This window comes from Bos javanicus, chromosome 2, assembly GCF_032452875.1.
Source record: "Bos javanicus breed banteng chromosome 2, ARS-OSU_banteng_1.0, whole genome shotgun sequence".
Lineage (NCBI taxonomy): Eukaryota > Metazoa > Chordata > Mammalia > Artiodactyla > Bovidae > Bos > Bos javanicus.
The window spans coordinates 95,975,975-95,999,462 of NC_083869.1; the positions used below are offsets into that span (position 1 = coordinate 95,975,975).

Below are 23,488 nucleotides of genomic sequence, written 5' to 3' on the forward strand. Positions count from 1 at the left end.
ATTTATGGCATACATTTACAGTAAAGTTAGATTTGTCAACGTGTTCATTCAGTTCTGGGATTACCTGATATCTTGTTCTCTGTTTTTAAGTTGTCATTACTTTACTCTTTGTGCTGCGTGGTTCTCTGGCGTCTGACAGACATATCTCCCACCACAGTGCCGTACAGTGCATTTATACCATTCTAAAAAGCATTCCCAGTGATGATTCTTGGTGGTTGGCCTCTACCCCTTTCCTCAGCTCCTAGAAACCACTGAACTGTTTTCCATCTTCTTCTGTCTTTTCCAGAATCTCCTATAACTGTAACCTTTTGGATATGACTTCTCTCACTTAGCACAATGCATTCAAGACCCATTGTTAGTGGTGTATGAATCAGGTAGTTGGTTTTATCCCTGGTATTCTATGGATGTGGTTTATCCATTCACCTTAAAGTTTATCTTCATTTCTAGTTTTGAAGTATTATGAATAAAGTTACAATGAACAGTTAGATACAGGTTTTTGTATGAACTTTCAGTTCACTTGAGTAAATATCTAGGAGTGGCCTGGATGGATGCAATGATAGGTATATATTTAATAAGAAACTGCCAAACTGTTCTTCAGAGTGGCTATACCATTTGCCTTTCTACCAGCAATGTGTGAAAGTTCCAAGTGCTGTGTATCAAGTGTTATAACTATATTTTATATTTAGGTCTTTGATCCCTTTTGAATTAATTTTTGTAAGGTGTGAAGTGTGTTCAGGTTTATCTTTCTGTATCAACTGTTTATTCTAGCACCATTTGGTAAAAAAGATTATTCTTTCTTTGTGGAATTGCCCTTGTACTTCTGTCAAAATGTAATTGACCATATTTGTATAGGCTTGTTTCTGGGGTGTCTGGCTTGCTTCATTGTTTTTCTTTTTCTTTTTTTTTTTTTGCTTCATTGTTTTGTGTATCTGCCCTTTTGCCCATTCAGTCCATTGGGAGAATCTTTTCATTCTCTTATTTTCTTAAAAGTACTCAGATAGAAATTTTTGAGACACTTTAAGAGGCACTCTCTAAACTAAAGAGTTCTTTAAATTTTTTATTTAAAGCTCATTTGAATTTTTGTATTCTGTTCCAAAATATAGTAATTTTTATTTTCATGTGAGAATGCTTGCTACCCTTCTGCCCCATCAATTAAAATTGGTGCTTCAGAACAGTTTTTTTTTTAATCAGTTTTCTATGGTATGTTGAAAATTTTACATTAGGCAATTTCCAAGTCATTCTCTTTATTTTTTCAAATGCCTAATCTATAATATATTAAAATGTTTGTTGCTTTGAGCCAGATCTCTTTTTTTAATGTATTCTATCTAACCCAAAATAAAGGCTGCAGAAATGTTGCCTAATCTTTCCTGTCTTTTGCTTACAGGGAAGCAGCACGAGAGTGTCGTAGAAAGAAGAAAGAATATGTGAAATGTCTAGAAAACAGAGTGGCAGTGCTTGAAAATCAAAACAAGACACTGATTGAGGAGCTAAAAGCACTTAAGGACCTTTACTGCCACAAATCAGATTAATTTGGGATTTCAATTTTCACCTATGATGGTGGGAAAAGGACTGGCTTGGCCACAACCAGAAAGACAAAATAAACATTTTATTTTCTAAACATTTCTTTTTTTCTATGCGCAAAACTGCCTGAAAGCAACTACAGAATTTCATTCATTTGTGCTTTTGCATTAAACTGTGAATGCTCCAACACCTGCCTCCACTTCTCCCCTCAAGAAATTTTCAGCACCAGGAATCATGAAGAGACTTCTGCTTTGTATCCCCTGCCCTCTTCAAGAAGTAATAATTTGTTTACTTGTAAATTGATGGGGGAAATGAGGAAAAGAAAATCTTTTTTTAAATGATGTCAAGGTTTGTGCTGAGCTCCTTGATTGCCTTAGGGACAGAATTACCCCAGCTCCTTGAGTTGACGTAATGTTTGGGCCGCATGCTTAAAGTAAGTAAGGTGCAATGAAGAAGTGTTGATTGCCAAATTGACATGTTTTCACATTTCCATTGTGAATTATGTAAAATCGTTGAAGAGACATACCTTGTGAGAAAAGAATTTTAGGATGGTGTTGAAGAAATTAAGAATGAATTCAGAGTGCTTTCTGTGTATATTCTCTTCAATACTGAACACTTGTCCTTGGTTCTTAAAAATATTCTGTATTAACTATAGCTCTTCAATAGGGCAGTTGTTGCTTCTTAATTCAGTTCTGTATGTGTTCAACATTTTTGAATACATTAAAAGAAGTAACCAACTGAATGAAAAAGCATGGTATTTGATTTTAAATTAAATCAAAGTAAGTAAAATTACAAAGCTTCATTTAGTTTAGTACTAAATTTTTAGTACAAAGATGCTCATTAGTAAACCAGTTCCTTGAGTTATATAACAAGGTTTTTAAATAAATGTTTTTGTCATCACCTTCAAAAATATTTATATTGTCACACATTTACTTTAAAAGGTTTTTCTAATTAAACTGCTCCTCTTTGCACTTATACCACCAACAGGAAAGCCTTCAAGATGTTGAAGCAAAGTGATATATTTGTTTATAAAATGTTATGTGTTGTAGAAAAATGCTGATTTTAAATTGTTTCCATATTAACATACTTTAACAGTTTAGTGAATTTTTTAATGAAAAAAGTTGTAAGGATATAGTTTAAAAGTACAATATTAGATATACACAAGGAAAATATTTTCTTCAGACTTATTTGAATGACTGCTGTACTACGATATTTGAATTGTCATTCTTGCAAGACCTTTTTTTGTTGTTTTCTTCCAAAAGGGATAGGGATGCTTAGCTTTCCAGTATGCTGTATATCCTTTGTTATTCTGTGAAGGAGCTACCTGTTTTACCTGACTAGAACCGTCTGTATGTATCACACATTGTTTCCAATATGACTTTTAATTACTAATACTCATTTTATTCACTAAGTTGATAAATTTAAAAGTTGCCCTTTAAAAAAATAAGACTGAGATAGATCTGAAAAATTTGAAATTGACATAATGTTAAATTATAATTTCTCATTTGAAAAGGTGTTCTTTTTTTTAAGAGTCTAGGATTTAATGTTTTATATTTAGTTATGTCATGGGTTGTTTTTAAGTTTGTTAATGTGTTAACAAAATATGCAGATGTGGGTGTTAATTATTGAGTCCATTTTGAAAAGTAAGACTTTTAATTAATATTTGTAAATGGTATTATTTTTTGTTTGTAACAAACCGTTGTCTTTTTTTAAGGATGAACAGAGTTTATGAAGCCAGCATCATTCTAAGAATTGAGTGATGTAGTCTTATCTTTGGACAGTTCACCAGATTCTCAAGAAGGCTTTCAAACGACTGTAAATTTTGTTGTTTATCCTGCTGAGCTAACGGTGAAAGTTGTAGCATAAAAATTATTTGTATGCCAGCATAGATATACCATTTTCCAAAACTGGTTTGATAGAAACCAAGCAAAATCACAAATCTGTTTGCAAACCAGAATTTTTAAATGAGTCAGAATGTCAAAACTGAACATTTTAAAAGTCATAAGCTTTAGAAATGAAAATTGCTTAATATTTAGCAAATTAAATGTTTTCAGAAATCAAGGCTGTTTAATTAGCAAGTTGGTGGTCTCTTAGTCCCTGATAAATCAAGGCAATCACATCCATATTAGCTGGTTGGATTTATAAGTTACTTTGAGGATGACTGCTCTGGTTTGAAGTCAGTTAATGGTGAGGTAAGAAGTATATTCTGTTGCTAAATCTGTTTAGACCTTGGAGAGAGAGATTTTCGTTTATACAGATAGAAATTAAGCATCTTTTGTGAAGACTTTTTTTTTTTAAGAGAATTGGGGGAAATGTGTTTGTTTTTAAGCATGCAACTTTGAGAATCTTTGTTAACAACATAATTTTTAAAAATCTTACAGCCAAGAATATATGTGGCCACATTATAAATGTTTTTTGTCTTCATATTGGCCAAAAGGGAATAAAACTGTCATCATAGGAATCTGTACATATGCTACTGATTTGCCTAGAAAATAGCAAGTTTGGTATTGCTCACTTTGCAAATATAGGGCCATGTGGCACTTTTATCTATAGGACAGATTAATTCTAATAAAAATGAAGTGGGAGGGGTTTATTTTTGATATATTGCTCTTATGAGTTTTTAGGCTTTGATAGTGTTTAACTGAAAAGTGGTTTAGAAAGGGCTAGATCCAATGTGTTCACATTATTAAACAGAATTGATACCAGGTGTAATTTTTAAGTTCATTCTTTTTCAAACTCAAGTACCATATTGGCAACCATAATATTGTCATAGGTGCTCTATTCATTTAGATATTCTTGGGGGGATGGCATTTGTATAATACATGTGTACATATATATATACATACAGTATATATCTGAGGCTCTGAGAGCTCTTAAGTCAGGAATGCTAAGTATTATAGTATATTGAGGTCAGATGAAATTTTACATTTTTGCGTGATCTATTGCATCCCTTTTCGTAGTTTCTTGGACTGCATTACTCCAGCACTCATGATGGATTTTTTTATCTGCTAATTTCCTTTTTTTTAATTGTTAATTTTATTTGACTTGATACTTTTAAACATGTTACTAGTCACTTGAACCACCACCACAACCACCACCACCCCCAAAAGTATTTGGTTTTTATGCTTTGTCTCTGGCAGCTATAACAGTGGTGAGAACATTTTGAAGATAGCTTCTAAAAGGTACCACTGATTTTTTCAAAAATCATCCTGGGGGAAAATTTTTGGTGTTTTCATTTGAGCAGGGATTTTTGTCAGAAAATACACTTAGATGGTAAGTCAGCAGCAGTGCTAGTATCTGAAAGCACAATACCAGTCAGGCAGGCTGTCCGATCAGAAGTCATCTGGCTGAGGTTTATCTCTGTCTCTCAGGCCTAATCCCTGATCCTTTTGACCATTTAGGGTGACATGTGGAATCATACAAAGGCTTATTAGGAAGGTACAAGTTTGTTTAAACCAGGATGCTTTTACTTACTTTAAGTGACTTCAATCTAGATTTCTTATTTTCATTTCTAATATTTTTAATTCTGTGATCAGCTTTAGTCAGCTGTCAGCATAAATTGGTCTCTTTATTTTGAAGATCAGAAGGTTGGCTGCTTCATTTTTCAGGATTAAATAAGGCTGACATCTTAAAGTTAAAATTTTGAATTAAAGTAGGTTCCAAAGACACTTGTTACACACCATTTCATTTTTTTCAAGAGGCTCTATTTGTTGCCTTTGTAACCCTGAAAACTGTGGGTATATTGTTTCCCATTGACTTAATACAAAAGTTGTATATTTATTTGGATTATATTTACATTATATTCTTTGTAAATGTTTGGTGTAACTTGCACTTTTAAAACGACCCTGTTTGGGGTATTAGCAAACTTGAGAAATTCCCTCATCAATTGTCATCTGACTTTTTATGTCTTTCTCCTCTCTTCAAATCATGTGTCTTTTTTATGGAAGCTTTTCATTGATTAAAATATTTTATTTAACACCTAAATGCTAGCCTTATAAATAGCTGTAAAAAGAGGAAAATAAGGAAATTAGACTAGCTCAATTAATTTAAAAATGGGTTCAAACCCTATCTAATTCTCTTTCATCATGAATAAAGATAGTAGGAAATACAACTCAAGTGAATAAATACTTATTTCCAATTTTAAATGAGATTCTGTCCTCACCCCAACAATACTATCTATAGGATCCTAAGATATCCTTGAATTTGTGCAGAACAGTGAAAGACTTCAAGGTAATTAATTATTGTTGTCATGGAGAACACGTAATAATTTGATTAACTTTTTCACTTTAAATTGTCTTTGTTAACATAAAAAATAACTGTCTAAATTTGACTGGTTTCAGATGAGAGGAAAAGTGAGGTGTGCTTATAGTAAGCCTATAGGTGAACAGTTGTGGGATAAATTTGTTCACTCAGTTGTACAAAGCACAACTAGAACTTTTTGTTGGATGGCTTACATACATCTTGAATACTTTTAATGTTGATGTGTTGACTTTTTTTAAGTTGACTGCACAGTCACTGTTTGTACTAGGAACTGGTTTCCTTGACTGTCTAGAATCAACGGCTGAGAGAGGCACTAATCCCTGAGGGGTTGAACATATCATGGAGCTGAGTCAGTATGGAAGAATTTCAAATCAATCAAACAGGGTGCTGCAGTTCCATCTGTCTCATCTGCTGATGATAAGTTCTTATTGATGAGTGAATGTAGCTTAAGCCTTTGTATGTGTCCTCAGGGGGCAGACAAACTTTAAGAGGGACCAGATAACGTTTGAATGGAGGAATTATATTTCAGGTGTTTTAGCTTGAAATTTATTTTTTAAAAAAATAAAAATAGAAAAAAAAAAAAAGAACAAAGCCTGTGAAGCAATTTGATACTATAAACAGGCTGAGTTGTTTAGCACAGAGAGAAAATATTGACCTGTCTGCATTCTGGTACTGTACATACAGGTCCTAGTTGGGTAAAACACGATACATTTTGAGTTATTCTCACCAGCAAGTAAAAGTAAAGTGAATATTCTTCAGTAAGTGTCTTTTGAAAGGGTCAAACTATAGGAAATGCAAATTTTACCTGCTTTATACAGGCATTATTTAATACTTGCCTATAGAAGTATGGCATTTCTAAGCTGGTGTCTGAGGAGCATCTCAGATGTGAGAGTAAATCTAACATAGTTCAAAAATTGGTAAGGGAGGAAGAAAATCCCTGCAGATGATGACCTTAGTCAGCTGGCCAAGTGAAACGATCTGTCATTGTGTTTGGGAGGTTTTATTTTCTTACGTTTTTAAAATTGGTATATGCTTTATAGACATTGTATTTTTATCCAGGTGCCACTCCAATCTGTGTATGTAATAAAATTATTTATATTAAAATTGGGAAATAATCCGTGAGTATAGATGAGGATGGCAGAGAAGAGTGCTCGTTCGCAGTTTTCCATGTAAAGTCCCTGACTAGTTTGTCATGTCAGTTGTCATCCCCACCCAAAAAAGGAATTATTTCTAACCTAGCTTTATCACTTGAAACTTTAGAAACAAAGTAATCAGGGAAGTTTCTAGAGAGAAAGGTGTCAGGTTTTTGGTTTTGTTTTGTTTTTCCTTGAGGATTGGGGTCAAGAATACCTCCCCCCAAAACTGTCAGCACAAAACAGGGTATTGACTTTTAACTCTGATGTTGCTATTGGAGTTGAATACTAAATAAGTAACTATAGTGAGGAAAATACATTTCTAATAAAATTCCCTACATTCTAGAAGCATCCCTGTTTTAATTTTTTTTTTTTTTACCTAAATCTTTTTGTGCTTTGTGTAAAAAGAAAAAATGTACTGAGTTATAATGCATTTTATTAACACTATGTACATATTAGCTGCTTTGTGTTCAGAATGGTAGCAGTTGCTTTGTATATTAAAGTAATCCTTGTGAATTTGTGAAATATTGTCATAAAGTGCTTTTTCTTACTGTAATCTTTGTGGTATCAACTGTCATAATGCCCTTTTTACACAAACATTTATGTGCTGTCACATAAACATGCTTTTAAAAACTCTTTAAGTCTCTCTTTTTGGGATGGGATCATCTACATTGTGGTTTTTCTAGGTGTGTTAAGCAATATTTTGTGGACTTGGTTTATTTTGTTAAATGGCAAAAGTTATGCTAGAATATATCACAAGCTTATGTTGCACAGCAGCAGAAAACTAACTCAAACAACATATCTTTACTTAATTTTACTGTATTCCTGGTTTTTAGCACAATATTTCTTTTTTCAGCAAAATTAATGAACAGTGCCTTTTTTAGGATTTAGAGATGTTACTGCCCTGTTGAGACAACCGATGGGAGACATATGGCCAGCTGTGTTTAATGTCTCAAAATGCATGTTTGCATTGGAAGGATAAGAACAGATGGATCTATTGGGTCTCGTAATTCTAAAGTTCTGTGATTGCATAAAATGGAAGGAAAGGGGAGGAGATGTGGTTAATTTGCTCTTTACTTAAAGCTCAAGAATAAAAGATTCTCTCCTGTACTGTTGATTCAATTTCTGAAAATTAGCAGTTGCAGTCTAAAGGGCCTTTAAAAATTGCCATGTTGTTTAAGCCTGTTATATCTGCCATTGTATTGAAAGAAATACATGCGTTTTATTCCTTTCTTCTTCTACAAAGAGTGACCACATAATGTACAGACAGACATTTTTGCGAGGGAAAGGGTGAGGTGTAAGCCAGGACTATGATGAGCTAACTGGGATTTACGGTGACCTTCCTTGTCAGCTGAGCTTAGGTGCTTGGATCTCCAGTAAAAACGAAGAGTGCCTATCCTCTCCATCCACAACTTGCTGTCACTTGCTTATTTCACAAACACGTACTTGTTGAGAACACAGTTCAGGGCACTGAAAAGTTCCTGTCTTCAAGAAACTAAGACACACAGCCAAGGAAACAATTGTAACACATTAATACAATTTGAGTCCTGAACTCTAGACTCATATTTGTCATCTGTACTCCAACTGCAAAATAGAGGTCCAAACTGAACTTTTAATTTCTCCTCTAAATCTATTGTCCCTTAAGCTGGTTCTTCTCCATCTGGAAGGTGACACCATTATCCACTAAGCTGCCTTGAATCAGGGTTGTCCTTCCCTCTTCATTTTAATTTCTCCACAACTTAAGCACATTGACCATACTAGGGCTTAGAATGCTAGTGAGGGCCTAACAAGAGAGAAGGTAATTTGAGTTTGAATGTGACTTTTGTTCTTGAGGTGCAAATTCATAAAACATCATTTTGAAGTGTGCATTCATAATGTATTCCCACCACCTATATCTAGTTCCAAAACTTTTATCACTCCAAAGAAATGCTGTACTCAAATAAGAATCATTCAGTTTTCCCCTCCCTTCAGCCCTTGACAACCACCAATCTCTGTAGATTTACCTGTTCTGGATATTTCACATTATCATACAATATGTGACATTTTATGTCTGGCTGCTTTCAGTTAGCCTACTGTTTTTGAAGTTCCTCCACATTGTAGCATTTATCAGTACTTCATTTCTTTTTATGGCCAAGTAATATTCCAATGTATATATATGCCACAGTTTGTTCATCTGTTGTGCCTTTTTTGTTCCCACTTTGGAGCCATTGTAAATGATGCTTCTGTGAACATTCGTGTGCAAGTTTGGTGTTTGAGTGCTTGTTGTCAACTTTTGAAGGGTATATACATCTAGGAGTGGAATTGCTGGGTCACATAATTCTGTGAGTTAAATTTTGAGGAACTGCCTCAGTGGCTGCACCATTTTCCATTCCCACCAGTGATGCAGAAGTGTTCCAGTTTCTCTACATCCTGGCCAACACTTGTTTACTTTTTGAAAAAAAAAAAAAAAAGTAAAGCCATTCTTATGGATGGGGAAGTGGTATCTTACTGGGGTTTTGACTTGTAATTCCTTGATTAATGACACTGAACATCTATTCATGTGTTTGTTGGCCATTTGTATATCTTTGGAGAAGTGTCCAATTTCATTGCTTGGCTTTTTCTTGAGTTTCGAGTTCTTTATATATTCTGGATACTACATCCTTATCAAATAATAGGATTTTGCAAATATTTTCTCCTGTAACTTTTCTTCTCATTTTCTTGATAATGTCCTCATTCTAATTTTTTAACTTAGTTTTTTAAAGTAATAGTATATTTGGAAAAAAACAGTACAAATGGGTGAGTTTATCCTTTTAGTGACAGTCTGTCACTAAATGTACACACACATGTAAATCTTTTCTCTCCTTGTCTCTTTTTTATAGATGGTGCTTTATTCCTCTGAATGTGTCTTGGCAATAGTTGTATTTCACCACGTCTATCTACCTCAGTCTAACAGGTGTGAAGTATCCCATTGTATAGATATAACACAGCTTATTGAACTAGTACTCTCTTTCTGGACATTTAGTTTGTTTGAAACTGCTGACTGTTAAGATATACACAAGTTAGTATAGATGTATATACAAGTTAGTGTATCTCCAGGATAGATACCAAAAAGTGGAAACTTATTAAGTATAGTTTTCTTCATATTTCGAGGTGGTTTGCCAAGCAGTATTAAGAAACTGCTAAGTTAATTTTAAAATGTCGTATTCATTAGTATTTTTTATGTCAAACTTCACAGTCTCTCTTCTCATAAATATTCAGAGAAAAATTAAAAGTAGCAGACTAGCTTAAGGTTAGTAGTCCTCATTTCTGTTTTACTGTTTTCCCTTCTAATCTTCCTGAGCAACAGTTGTCCTCAGCTAGGGAGCATGTGGTGATGCCATCTTTTTAGTGTTAGATTTTAACCCTTCTCTGGTTGGAAGAAGAGCATAACGTGATTTTAAAGCAGAAACTTCTGAGCTAAGAAGTCCTCGATTTTTGAAGTGAGAGAGCCCTGAGGACTGCCCTGCTTTTTCCCTGGCAGCTCACGTCAGTGGTGAGAGAAACCAAATCTCCAGTTTCGAACAACACGGAAATATACTCACTATAGCGTCTCACCTTATTCTTGTAAAGCACTTGAAAATGCTGCTCCTGTCTCAGCAGAGGTTGTGGGAGCCATAACATGACTTTTTCTAACACTAAATCACGTGTGTATTTCACCAACTATACCCAGGACCTCGTATCAGCTCAGTTCAGTCCCTCAGTCGTGTCTGACTCTTTGCGACCCCATTGACTGCAGCACGCCAGGCCTTCCTGTCCATCACCAACTCCCAGAGTTTACTCAAACTCCTGTCCATTGAGTCAGTGATGCCATCCAACCATCTCATCCTCTGTCCTCCCCTTCTCCTGCCCTCAATCTTTCCCAGCATCAGGGTCTTTTCAGTGAGTCAGCTCTTTGCATCAGGTGGCCAAGGTATTGGAGTTTCAGCTTCAACATCAGTCCTTCCAATGAATATTCAGGACTGATTTCCTTTAGGATGGACTGGTTGGATCTCCTTGCAGTCCAAGGGACTCTTACCAATAGTGCACTAAAAGTGATTTTTAAAAGAATCTTATTAATAAATTGTTTCAATTCCCTGGCAAGTCCAGTGGTTAAGATTCTGCCCATTCATTGTCAAAGGTGTGGGTTCAGTCCCTTGTCAGGGAACTAAGATCCCACAAGCTACATAGTGCAGTCAAATAAGAAATTTAAAAAAGTGCTTGAATTTTAAGAACAGTATCTTAAATTGTTATTTTTGTTTCTTGATTTTAAAAATGACTGAAAATCATTTGCTTCCATCAACCACCATAAACTAAAGGCATAGATTAACCAGAAATGATGTTGGAACTGAATCTTTTATATAAGTGCATAACAATTTTGTTACTGAGAATACACTTTACATTTTGATATTGCTGAGAATAGGCAATTTAATAAGGTAACTGATACATAAAGGAATATTTTTCATGAGTATATATTGAACAACTTTTATGAAGAGGACACTGTTAACACTTGAAATATAAAATATGAGGTACAGTCCTTGCCTTGCTGGAGCATAAACTGTACTTGGAGAGATGATGAAACATTTCAGACAACGTTACTCTGCCCTCGGTTTTCAATCTAGTGTTCAGTTCACTTAGATAAAGTTTTTTGATCAATTATAATTGTGATCCTTGAGTACAAAGAATAAATGTACTATTAGAAGCTGTTAGAAACCATGGAAACCATGGCTTCAGATGGTTCTGTCATGAACTAAAGCAAGATATCCTTAAGAGGGATCTTAGAAAACAAGTGGACTTTAGAGTTTTAGTTCTAAAAACCTGATGTATATTTTAACTGAGCATCTTGGCATTTGATTCTTTTTTTTTTTTTAATATAAATTTATTTTAATTGGAGGCTAATTACTTTGTAATAGTGCATTGGTTTTGCCATACATCGACATGAATCCGCCACGGGTGTACACGTGTTCCCCATCCTGAACCCTCCCTCCCATCTCCCTCCCCATACCATCCCTCTGGGTCATCCCAGTGCACCAGCCCTGAGCACCCTGTCTCATGCATCGAACCTGGACTGGCGATTCGTTTCACATATGATAATATACATGTTTCAATGCCATTTTCCCATATCATCCCACCCTCGCCCTCTCCCACAGAGTCCAAAAGACTGTTTTATACATCTGTGTCTCTGGCTGTCTCGCATACAGGGTTATCGTTACCATCATTCTAAATTCCATATATATGCATTAGTATACTGTATTGGTGGCTTAGTTCACTCTGTATAATAGGCTCCAGTTTCATCCACCTCACTAGAATTGGCATTTGATTTTAACTGGGAAAAAAAAAGTTACTGATACCCACTTGGCTGTTAACCACATAACAGTTTAAGAAACCGAGCAATGTGAGAATCAAGGCTTAGGCCAGTAGGTCTAGAGGAGACTAGATTTCTATCCTTGAGGACAAAATAAGCACACTTTAAAATGCATATTTATAGAATAAATTAATCCTTTTCTCAGAAATAAAAAGTCGCAACTCTGTTGACATTTATAGTGGACCGGATATATTCTTACACCCCCTCCCTCTGTACACACCCCTGAAGCACTCATTTCCCAGCTTCTGGTAACATCGGTGGCTGATGGCGCTCAGCTGAGTCTCTCAGGAACTGTCTCCACCCCAAAGTTAAGCCCCTTGGATCCAATGACTGACTACACAAGGATGTAAGTCCCACCCCCTTACCTCAACACCCATTTTCTGGCCACCCCAGCTCTGAATTCTGCTGAGGGCTTTCCCACCTGCATCCCAACCCAATTTCTCCCTCTTTCCCAATCCTGCTACTTTTACTCCCTCAGAGGTGTTGTTCTTGAAAGCATTCTCATTTAAACTTTCCAAACCTTAACCTTCAACCCTGAGTCTATTTCCCTAGGGAACTGGACCTGTGCCATTTTGAACCAAAAGCCAAAAAAAAAAAAAAAAAAAAGACTTGATTTTCACTTAGACAGCCGAGCTATTGCTGGTGAATTTTTCTCACCTTTTCTTCTATTTGTAGGACAAGGGGAAAAAATTACCTTCCACTTTTTCTGATTCTTAATGTTTTACAGAAACGTAAAAGAACCCAATCACAGCCTCACTTGGTGGTGCACCCAAGCACTCTACTGCCCCCCCCACCCATACCCAGACATTCTCAGAGCTCTCTCCAGAGTCAGGGATGTTCAAGCAAAGGAGCTGAACTCCAATCAATACATTCATTTCTAGTAACAAACCTAGATGGGGTTGGCCTTTCATTATAGTGTTGTTAATATTGCAGGGCTTTTATTTTACTTGTTTTTAAAGATGTTCCAGGCCCATGGTACAGTACTGGCATTTTATGGATTCGGTTATCTGTGGACATTTCCATTTCATGTGCATTTATCAGAACTGTGTTGAACTGGCACATCACAATCCTCAGAACTTTAAATTCACCTTTATTAAAGTAAAACCTCTATCTAAACCTCTATTTAAAATATGACACATCCAAAATAGTCATTAAAAGTTAAGAGGGAGGAGGTCTTGTTTGTAATGTTTTACAAAGAAATCTATCTCTAGTACGAAACATCATACTGAAATTATAATATTCTTGTGGTCTAAATGTTTAAGCTGTTGTTTAAGCTTTTACATTGTGGGGGTAAAAAACAAAAGGCCAGGGTATGTGTGTGACTTCATAACGTCTATCAAAGGTAATCATAAAACAATGTAGCAATCAATCAATCCAAAGATCAATACCCTCTAACTGTAATTCATTCAACAAATATTTGGTTATAATATACTAGATACTGGGGAGACCATAATGAAAGAGGCAGAGGCATTCCTGGCCCCCCAAGAACCATACAATCTTCTGGGGCACACAAACATTGAATAAACAATTATAAGTGCAATGTGGAAGGAGCTGAGACGGGGAGTTAACCTCCCATGGAGGGATGAGGTCTAAAACTTTTTCTTTTACTGTCATACTGTGCATCATGAGGAGGCAGGGAAAGCCTACAAAACAACATTTGAGAAATACAAAAACATTGGAGAAAGGGTAAAGCTGAAGGGAGATACTACAGCTTTTGATCTGAAGAAGATAATCTATTCCCAGCACATAGAGGTCTAAGATTTTAGGAGCTTACCAAAAAGTAACTAAAATTTTATTTTTATTTACTCTTTTGTTTATATACCTAAATGTGAAATTATACCAAAAATGCATATGAGACCTCAGAAAACTCACATCCTAATCTTTAGTAACCAAAAGTACTTAAGGCCTAAATACATCAGACAAAAGATTTCAACAGTATTAACAGATCAAGGAATGTACATTAAACTTCTTGTCTTATAAAATTAGACAACTGGGATAAACATATGTCTTACAATGTGTTTTAAATGATTTGCATCACCTAGCCTCACCAAAACAAGTTCTTTATACCAACCCTTCATCAGAGCATCGATGAAAATTGTTTATTGAGAGGCAGTATATGGGATACAGAAAAAACACAAACCAAAATCTCACACTTTCCTTTCATGTTAACTGAATTTCAGAGTTAGTAATATATAACTAAAGAAGTCACAGCTATGGGACAAAGTGCTGCTTTGTTTTACAACTGCACATTTGCTTTGTCTTTTGAGAACCTTTGGTTAAACTTGTACAGCGGGCTACTTTATTACATATGATTATATTCCCCATATAAGACCTTAATTGATACACTCAGTGACAACATTCTTATAAATTAGAACCAATTATAAGTCCTCTCTCAGGCATCTCCTCTGTGCTTTGTAAATATGTACGTCTTTTTCAGAATCATAGTGAACCTTACTCACAGTAAATTGCCTCTCCAACATTGCTAAAAAGTTGTAATCCCGTTCATAGCGAATTCGGCAAGCTAAAAGAACCACAGAGTGGTTGCTACAGAGATGCTCCAATGTTTGAAGAAGATCTGTGAATGTTTCTTCTAAATATATGATATCAGCTCCAAGTATCAGGTCAAATTCTCCAGGTGAAAAACTCCCCAAATTTTGTCCCCAAGTCAGCTCCTTAACCACAGCTTTGGGCTGGATATGGGGTGGTAAATTGGCTTGAACGTTTGATTTAAGAAACTCTAATGCTACTTTTCGATCCGTGATAGTCACATGAGCACCTAGAATGTGGGACAGAAAGTAATGCGCACATCAGTACAATTAACAAGGAGAGGGGTCAAGTTAAAAAGCAGGGTGAGCGACGCTACACATTTCACCTAATACATCAGAACAGTGGCCAGAAGCTCCTCCTCTAGTGCCTGCGGGTAAACATGAACCTTCTGTTCGCCTCTATGACTTCTCACTGTTTGCAGAAGTTACGCCTATTAAATACAACGTCCCCAAGTGATAAGGTAGCTGATGCTTCTGAATTCTGCAGGCAGAAGTGGCCCACCCTCCATAGGTATCTACCATTACACTTCATTCCTTAGGGTACCATCTTCAAGTCAGTAGGCTTCGGGGCAGAATGGAAGCCAAAGATGAAAAATCTGGGCGCAATTGATTATGAAGACAGCAAGATACTTTTAAACACAGAAAGGCTCCTTTCTGGGGCTAAAGCTTTAAAAAGAAGCATGGAAAAGATTAACTGGCTGCTAAGAAATTTCAATCTACCTCTACTTACGCTGTCAGGAAGCAGCCAATCTATATGCAATCATTCAATTTACATATAATTATGGAAAAATGATAACATTAAAAATCACAAGATTGTATTACAGTCCTGTAGGTGAAATAATGTTCTCTGTGTGCTAAGTTTCTACAAGCAATGTGTAAAATAAAGGAGGCAGTACTGTATTAATCTGTTTCTTGTGGGTTGTTTACAATGAACTAAGAGATTCAACTTTTTGAACCAGTATGGCGGAGAGAAGTCTGAACTGGTAGTTAGCCTTCAGGTGAAGCAACTACATAGGTCAGCCCTGAAACACCTCAGCTACACTGCATTAACACTATCATACACATAATCCTGCTTGGTTTTAACCCTGTAACTTCTAAAACATAAACATTACACTTCATTCTTTCATAAATTACTTTTCATCTGTACCCTCCAGTCTGCAGTCTTCATGGGCAATCCCCCAGAGGATCCCAGCACAGCTGCTGGCAGCACCATTTCCGTACAGTTTATCCTGAAGGGTTCTTATCTTGACATATAGCGTATTAGAGTATATAATTCCGCTGGACATGTGACTCAGTCCTGAGTGTGATACTGTGAAAATGTGCAAGTTGACGATGCATGCACCTATCACTGTTGCAAGACAGAATGCTGCCTGGTGAGTAGAATTCAGTGATACTTTCCATCTCTCCTGGTAACAAGCCTTTCCTGCTTTGACCTAGAACTTTACCTCTGGACTTCCTAACAGTCTACAGGGCACTCTGCTGTCAGCACTGGAGTGATGTGGTTTTCCATATGCCACCGCAGTGTTCACGTTAATAGCTCTTAGATGTAGACCTCCTCGAACGCCTGCCTCAGAGGTTTCTGAGGCTACCTCTGACCTGCCAAGTGTGCCACAAGTTTCAGTAGAATCTTACTGTCAGTTGACCATTCCCCAAAACACCCACCAGCTCCATAAATATCCAAGTGGCTGCCATCAGCCATGGGACAAAGACCCCTACCTTCACAGAATCTACATTCAAGTGAGGAGAGAGGCAGCAAGGGGTGTTTTTAAAAGTAGGGTATCCAGTATGTTAGTCGGAGGTACACACTAAGGAAAAAAATAAAGCAGGAAAGAGAGATAAAACATCAGGAAGTAAGAGAGTTGGTTTGAAAGGAAGGGCCTCACGGAGAAGGTAACTTAGGTAGGGGAATAACCAAATGCATAGACACATGTATGGAATCACGATTATAACTATGATTAAAATATGAGTGGAGATTCCTTTAAAAAACTAGTAGTAAAACTACCATATGACCCAGCAATCCCACCACTGGGCATACACCCTGAGGGAACCACAACTGAAAAAGACACGTGTACCCAGTGTTCATAGTAGCACTGTTTACAATAGCTTAGGACACAGAAGCAACCTAGACATCCATCCACAGACGAATGGGTAAAGAAGTGGTGGTACATAAATACAATGGAATATTATTCAGCCACAAAAAGGAGCAAATCTGAGTTAGTTCTAGTAAGGTGGATGAATCTAGAGCCTGTTATAAGAGTGAAGTAAGTCAGAAAGAGAAAAATATATCATATATTAACAAATAAATGGAATCTAGAAAAATGGGACTGATGAACCTATTTGCAGGGTAGGAATAGAGACTCAGACATGCAGAACAGACTTGTGGTCATAGCTGGGGAAGGACGGGATGGGATTAAATAGAGAGAGTAGTCCTGAAACATACACATTACCATATGTACTGCCAGTGGGAAGCTGCGGAAAACAGAGGGAGCTCAACCCACTGCTGTGTCTCAACCTAGAGGGGTGGGATGGGGTGGGTGGTGGGAGAGAGGTTCAAGAAGGAAGGGACATGTGTATATTTATGGCTGATTCACATTGTTGTACGCCAGAAACCAACACATTATAAAATTACTCTTCAATTAAAAATAAATTTTTAAAAATATGGATGGAGAAAAGGAAAAGAAGGAAACACACCAAGATTCTAATGGTAATTATGTTGTAAAGTCATGAACAACCAGAATCTTTGGTGGGTTTTTCCTTTTTTTCAGACTGCTTCTAGGGCTATTTTTGTAATAGAGTTATATCATTTTTATAACAAACAGTAATTTTCCTGATTTTCTAGCTCATCTTTCATTCCAAAGCTCTTTGGGCATCCACTGTGTGCCAGCTGCTGTATTCGCACCAAGGACACGCAGAATAAGACACCATCCCCCTCCTCGGGAGCCTCAGCTGGCCAGGAGAGACGGACACCTGAAACAACCGCCTGGAGTCAGACGTGGCAGAGCCAGGGGCAGAGCGGGCACCGAGCCCTGGGGCGGCAGAGAAACGAGGCCACAGCTACTGCTGGGGCAGCCACGGGCACGCCGTCTGCCCTTCTGCATTCTGGCCCCTACCAGAGGCCCCATCTTTTGTGGCAACAACTAACTAGTCCCTCGCTCTGGGATGGTCTTTGAAGAACCTTACCTGGCTTTCCCAAGCCCACAAATGCAGATTTCCAGATCGGAAACAAACACGCAGAGGGGCTATGAACACTTGCTGAGCATTTACTTTGTGCCAGTCAATGACCTACAGATGTCTACAGGTAATCTCATTTGATCCTCGCTGGGCAGTGAATACGGTCATTATCCCCATTTTATTGGGAAACTGAGGTTTAGAGATTCAGCAACTTGCCCAAGGTAACACAGCTGCTGCTGCTGCTGCTAAGTCGCTTCAGTCGTGTCTGACTCTGTGCGACCCCATAGATGGCAGCCCACCAGGCTCCCCCGTCCCTGGGATTCTCCAGGCAAGAACACTGGAGTGGGTTGCCATTTCCTTCTCCACTGCATGAAAGTGAAAAGTGAAAGTCAAGTCGCTCAGTCGTGTTCAACTCTTTGCGACCCCACGGACTGCAGCCTACCAGGCTCCTCTGTCCATGGGATTTTCCAGGCAAGAGTACTGGAGTGGGTTGCCATTGCCTTCTCCAGTAACACAGCTAGTAAGAAGTAAAAGAAGTCAGAGGTGGTGGAGTGCTTACTTGCGGCTGGGGGGTGGTGAGGGAGTGGGCAGGAGGGCATATTGGGAGTTTGGGATCAGCAGGTGCAAACTATTGTATGTGGGATGAATGGCAGCAAAGTCCTACTGTGTAGCACAGGGAACTGTATTCAGTATGCTGTGACGGAGCAAAATGGGAAATGTATGTATGTATATATATGTCTGGGTCGGGTTGCTGTGCAGCAGAAGTTGGCATGACATTGGGAATCAACTATGCTTCAGTAAAATTAAATTGAAAAAAAAAAAAGAGGTCAGCGCCTAGTGGGCCTCTAACCCTGTGCACATCACCACAGTCTGTCTTGACAGCAGTGAGGACGCCCTTGTTCTCAGGAAGAGACAGAAGAAACCTCATCTTTCCATCCAGTTAACTCCTCTCACGCCACCAAGACGAGGGTTAGTGTTGCAGAAAGAAAAAAACTCAGGCTGCTGTATCTGACAAGCCCGGTTTGAGTCTCAGCTCAACACTAATCAGGACTTCAAAAAGTGGGTTAGTTTCCCAGAACTTCCAGCTTCACTGGCAAAATGAAAATTTTAAAACATACCTAACATACACAGGGATGATACAAGGTTAATGTGAGGAGAACAAAAGGTGGTATCACTGAGGGCCTCCCTGGTGACTGAGAGTGCTGTGACACCAGATACGCGTGTGGGCTAAGTCGATTCAGTCATGTCCGACTTTTTGCCACCCCGTGGAACTGAAGCCTACCAGGCCTCTCTGTCCACGGGGTTCTCCGGGCAAGAGTACTGGAATGGGTTGCCATTCCCTTCTCCAAGGGATCTTCCCAACCAAGGGATGAAACCCACATCTCTTGCGTCTCCTGCATTGGCCGGTGGGTTCTTTACCACTAGTGCCACCTGTGATGTCAGACAGATGGACCTAAATCAGCTTCTAGGTACGTAATTCCACCCACCGCCCCGCCTATGCTCCCCATGGGAAGGCAAAATCTAAACAGAGAAAGTAATACTGAAAAAGATATGTTGCCAGAAAAAGAACAGGACAAAAGTGGGGCTTTAGTGGGTCCTCAAGTACTTGTACACACAAGATGGAATTCTAGATCCTGACCACCCCAGTGTGGTCTGAGGACCAGCAGTTTGGGCATCACTGTCATCACTTGGGAGCTCATAAGAAATGCAGGCTCTTGGGCCCCACTCTAGACCCAGGGAAGAACAAACAAGAGCCCCAGCTGACAATACCGAAGTGAGGAATAGTATATATTATATCTTAGAGGCAGGTCTACCCAATCATCAAATAGCTTGAACTGCACAAGCCAGAAATTGTAGAAAAGAATCAAAAAAATTGTCAACAGTCAACTCTTTGTCAAAAAAGAGTCAATGAATTATGAAATAGAAATGAAGGTTAAAAATGCTCTAGGCCTAAATTAATGTCTGTATGCAAAAAACACACACACACAAACCTTGACATCAAGTCAGAACTACGTACTATTTAATAGAGGATGTCAGTTCAAACTGCAGGGGGCCTAGCCCTTCCTAAAAGGAACAAACCACCAAAGATTCCTCAGCAACAAAGGTAAAAGATTTTCTGCTCTCCTTACTTCCTTGGGGTAAATCCAAACATAGACACAGGGATAGTGGTTTAGTTGCTAAGTCATGTCCAGCTCTTGAGACCCCATGACTGTAGCCCGCCAGGCTCCATGGGATTTCCCAGGCAAGAATACTGGAGTGGGTTGCCATTTCCTTCTCCAGGGGAACTTCCCAACCCAGAGATCAAACCTGCTTCCCCTGCACTGCAGGAGGTCGGTACCTAAAACTGTAAAATAAAAATAAAAATAAAAAAATACATGAATTGGATAATTCTCTTTGAATTCAGTCTCCTTAAGATCATCACAGAATTGAAGGGGGCAAAGCATCTCCAGTGAGAATATAAATAACAGGATGAGACAGAAAGAGAAGGAATGAGCCTTCCTGGAGTTGTGAACATAGCAGTTGTGGCCCGTGACTCATAATAAGTACAAGGAGAAGGACAGTAACCCAGTAAGAGGGAAACTAACAAAGGGTTTGCGTCATGAAAAGGCCACCCTTCCACTCACACGGGAGGGAGCCCTGCGTCACACTCACCCAGCAGGGCAGCCACTATGCCCACCAGCCCTGTGCCAGCACCCAGCTCCACAGCAGAGCAGCCCCTGAGCTCCACAGTGCCCATCTCCAGATACGTGGCAAGAACGACAGCCTGAGTCAAAACACAGTATGACAGTTAAGGTCAACAAGCGCTTCAGGATTTCCAGCAGGCTCCATGCTCCAGGAAGTTACCACACACCCCCTCCCACTGCGAGGCTCAACTCCCAGGTTAACAGCACCCGTGGGAACTCAGCTGCTGCTGGTAGGGTCACCTAGAGCAAACATGGATACCAAGTCCCACAGCCCAGCTGCCCCCAGCCCCACCGGAGGCCCTTGGGGGGACAGCAGCAGTCAGTGATTCTGTCCACCCAAGACCGGGTCCTGCTGAATCTGGGAAGGTGGTTAACTTCTGTGTCACAGCACTCTGACACTCAAGGTTTACAAACCCATTCTGGCAGAGCTGACATGAACAGTCTCTGTGATTTGGCTTAAGGAAAGTCCAGTTCCTAAACCGAGTTCAAATCAGCAAAGCCAAAACCAAAGGGGACAAGCAGAGCCCCACTAAGCCTCTCGGAGCTGCACCCCTCTCTCCTGCTCTCCTGAGCCCCTAACACTCATCACCCCTCAGCGACCCGACATCAAGGGGTAAGTTTCAGATGAAGGGTTGGACTTGATATGTGAGTTAGCATTTGCAAACAACTCTAAAAATCAGTGTATGCTCTTAACATAATTTTAATTTTTCATGGCCACATAGTATACTGAGCAATTCCTCTTCTCCGGGAGAATGAAGGAGACTCACCCATTCCTCACTATTCTGTATCTTTACTACTCTCTGAGAAAACTTTTCTTGTAGTTACCTTGGACTAGATTCCTAGAAGTAGTACCACTGGGTTACAGATATATCAATATTTTGTATCCCTGAATGTTTCTGACACCCCTAATACAATGTTAAGATGGTAAAACTGTATCTATGCCAATCATTTATCCAGCATTCACTGAATCCTGAGTTTCCCACTGAATCCCAGGTGTGGCTAGAGGCTGAGGGCAAGTCTGCCACAAGCAGTTGAAAGAACAGGGCTGGGGAGAGGGAAAAGTAGCAATTACAGTGCCCTTTTTTGATCATGACAACTATGGAAAACTTAAAGAAAACACATGATCCTCCTGTGGGGCTTTGTCAGTTACATTTTCTTTGTGCAATGTTAAACTTAGTCTCCAAAGCAGCTAGGGGCTCCAGTGGCAAGTCATTTAATTTCTCTCAGCTTTCTTTACTCACCCTTAAAATGCAATCTATTTAGTGGGGTGAGGGGCGGGCAGGAAAATGATTCTAGTGGGTAGAGGTTTTCTGGGGATGGGGTGTGGTGATGCAATGTTTTAAAACTCAGCATAGAGGTACTTGCACCACTTTGTGAATTTACTTAAAAAAAAAAAAAAACACAACTTGAAGTGAAAGGTACAGTATATGAATTACAAGCCAACAAAGCTGTTAACTTTTCAAAAATAAGAGCAGTCTTATCATCAATTGCTGATATGTTCAGAGGCGTCCGGGGCTCACTTACCGCGTCCCAAACCACCGCTGCGACTCCCAGTTGCTTCCAGTCCTGCCGGATCTGTATCGTGTGGTTTGCAAAGGAGAAGGTGGCCAGAGGCTTGTGGAATCTCTGCAGCCCCATCTCCGCGGTCTCCGTATAGGGCACCAGGGCCATCTCGCCCCCGCCCAACTCTCTGTTCCCTCCAAGCTGTAGGGCAAAAGAATCCTGAGTGAGGCTCTAGCCAGAAAATGCATGACCTCTTTAGTAGCTCCAAGTGCTCAAAGCCAGTTGTTACAAGTTCAAAAGAAGAAAGAGTTGAGGCGAAGTCTCTAATCCCTTTTGCACGGCCCTCCTGGGAAGTGAGATTTCGCTCTGAATTCACGCCAAAGGTGCTGGATGCCCTATACATTCAGCTGTAACCACTCAGTGAATTCGGTAAGAGTGAGCGAAGTGGAGATGTCAGCTCAGGGCGCGGACAAAGTAGCGCTTTATAAACCGCCTGGGCCCGCGTGGACTGCGGCTTGCAACCCGCCGCGGTCGACGGGGCATCTATTGTTTTGTGTTGGTCTCCCCTCGCTCCCTCTCCCTCGGTGAGTTCAATGGGGACCACCACGGACTCGAACCTGAACTTCAACCCGGGGTTAACGTTGTGATTATCCTGCTTTATGGTACCAGTTGGATATACACGGTCTACGCAGATCCATTTCCTGGAGACTGAAAGTGAAAGACCCTCGGGGATTCTGAATCACTCGCGGGGAGCGGGACCATGGGTCCGGCATGGAGTGGCCCCCCACCGCGGCTGGGAGCCCTCCCCGGAGTCGCCCGCCCCGCCAACCCCAAAGAGGGGCAGCGGACAGGGACGCACGTCTTTCCGCCGGGCCCTGAGGCTACGGGAAGCAGCGGGGTAGGGGCTGGAGCCTGGAGAGGGGCCGCCCACTCGGCGCGGCCTCACCCCGCCCCGGGAGCGCCGGAACCTCCCCGCCGATGGCACGGCCAGCACCCCGGGAGCCCGGCGGGCCACACACTGGGGCCCGCGGCACGGCCTTGCCTCTACTTACGGCTCCGGAGACGGCCTCGCGTGGCGCGCGCGTCGCTTTCCCCGCCCCCAAGGTCGCCGACGGAAATGACCGGCTTTAAAGGGCCAGAGAGCGGGTAGACCGCCGGGCCGGGCGGGGGCGGGGGCGGGGGCGGGGGCGGGTGGCCGGCGCTGGGCCACCCGTTTCCGGTCCCCCGCCTTCCCAGAACAAGCGATCCCCGAGCGCCAGCGACGCGGAGCGGCGGGTGCAGTGTGGGGACCCAGAGCGGGGATGGCGGGGC

At 40.0% G+C, this 23,488-nt stretch overlaps 2 protein-coding genes across 17 annotated transcripts in view; one reads left to right on the plus strand and one right to left on the minus strand.

The window, feature by feature from the left end:
• The window catches only part of METTL21A (methyltransferase 21A, HSPA lysine), a 71,724-nt gene extending 48,407 nt beyond the window's left edge, over window positions 1-23,317 (minus strand). Inside the window, exons 1-5 of one of the 5 annotated variants that reach the window (XM_061382850.1) lie at window positions 23,037-23,216; window positions 22,795-22,885; window positions 22,199-22,378; window positions 20,643-20,754; window positions 14,351-15,049 (exon numbers count right to left, since the gene is read on the minus strand). In XM_061382850.1, coding sequence (XP_061238834.1) covers window positions 14,652-15,049; window positions 20,643-20,754; window positions 22,199-22,345 — 657 coding nt within the window. In that variant the 5' untranslated portion in view covers window positions 22,346-22,378; window positions 22,795-22,885; window positions 23,037-23,216 and the 3' untranslated portion in view covers window positions 14,351-14,651. The other 4 variants (XM_061382840.1, XM_061382859.1, XM_061382831.1 and 1 more) reach the window with 4 other exon arrangements.
• CREB1 (cAMP responsive element binding protein 1) overlaps window positions 1-23,488 on the plus strand; it is a 73,417-nt gene that overhangs the window by 49,400 nt on the left and 529 nt on the right. For 10 of the 12 annotated variants that reach the window (XM_061382762.1, XM_061382778.1, XM_061382729.1 and 7 more), the window contains one exon: window positions 1,385-18,117. In XM_061382762.1, coding sequence (XP_061238746.1) covers window positions 1,385-1,529 — 145 coding nt within the window. In that variant the 3' untranslated portion in view covers window positions 1,530-18,117. Of the gene's footprint in view, window positions 1-1,384; window positions 18,118-23,488 lie in introns of those variants that run through there. The other 2 variants (XM_061382751.1, XM_061382788.1) reach the window with 2 other exon arrangements.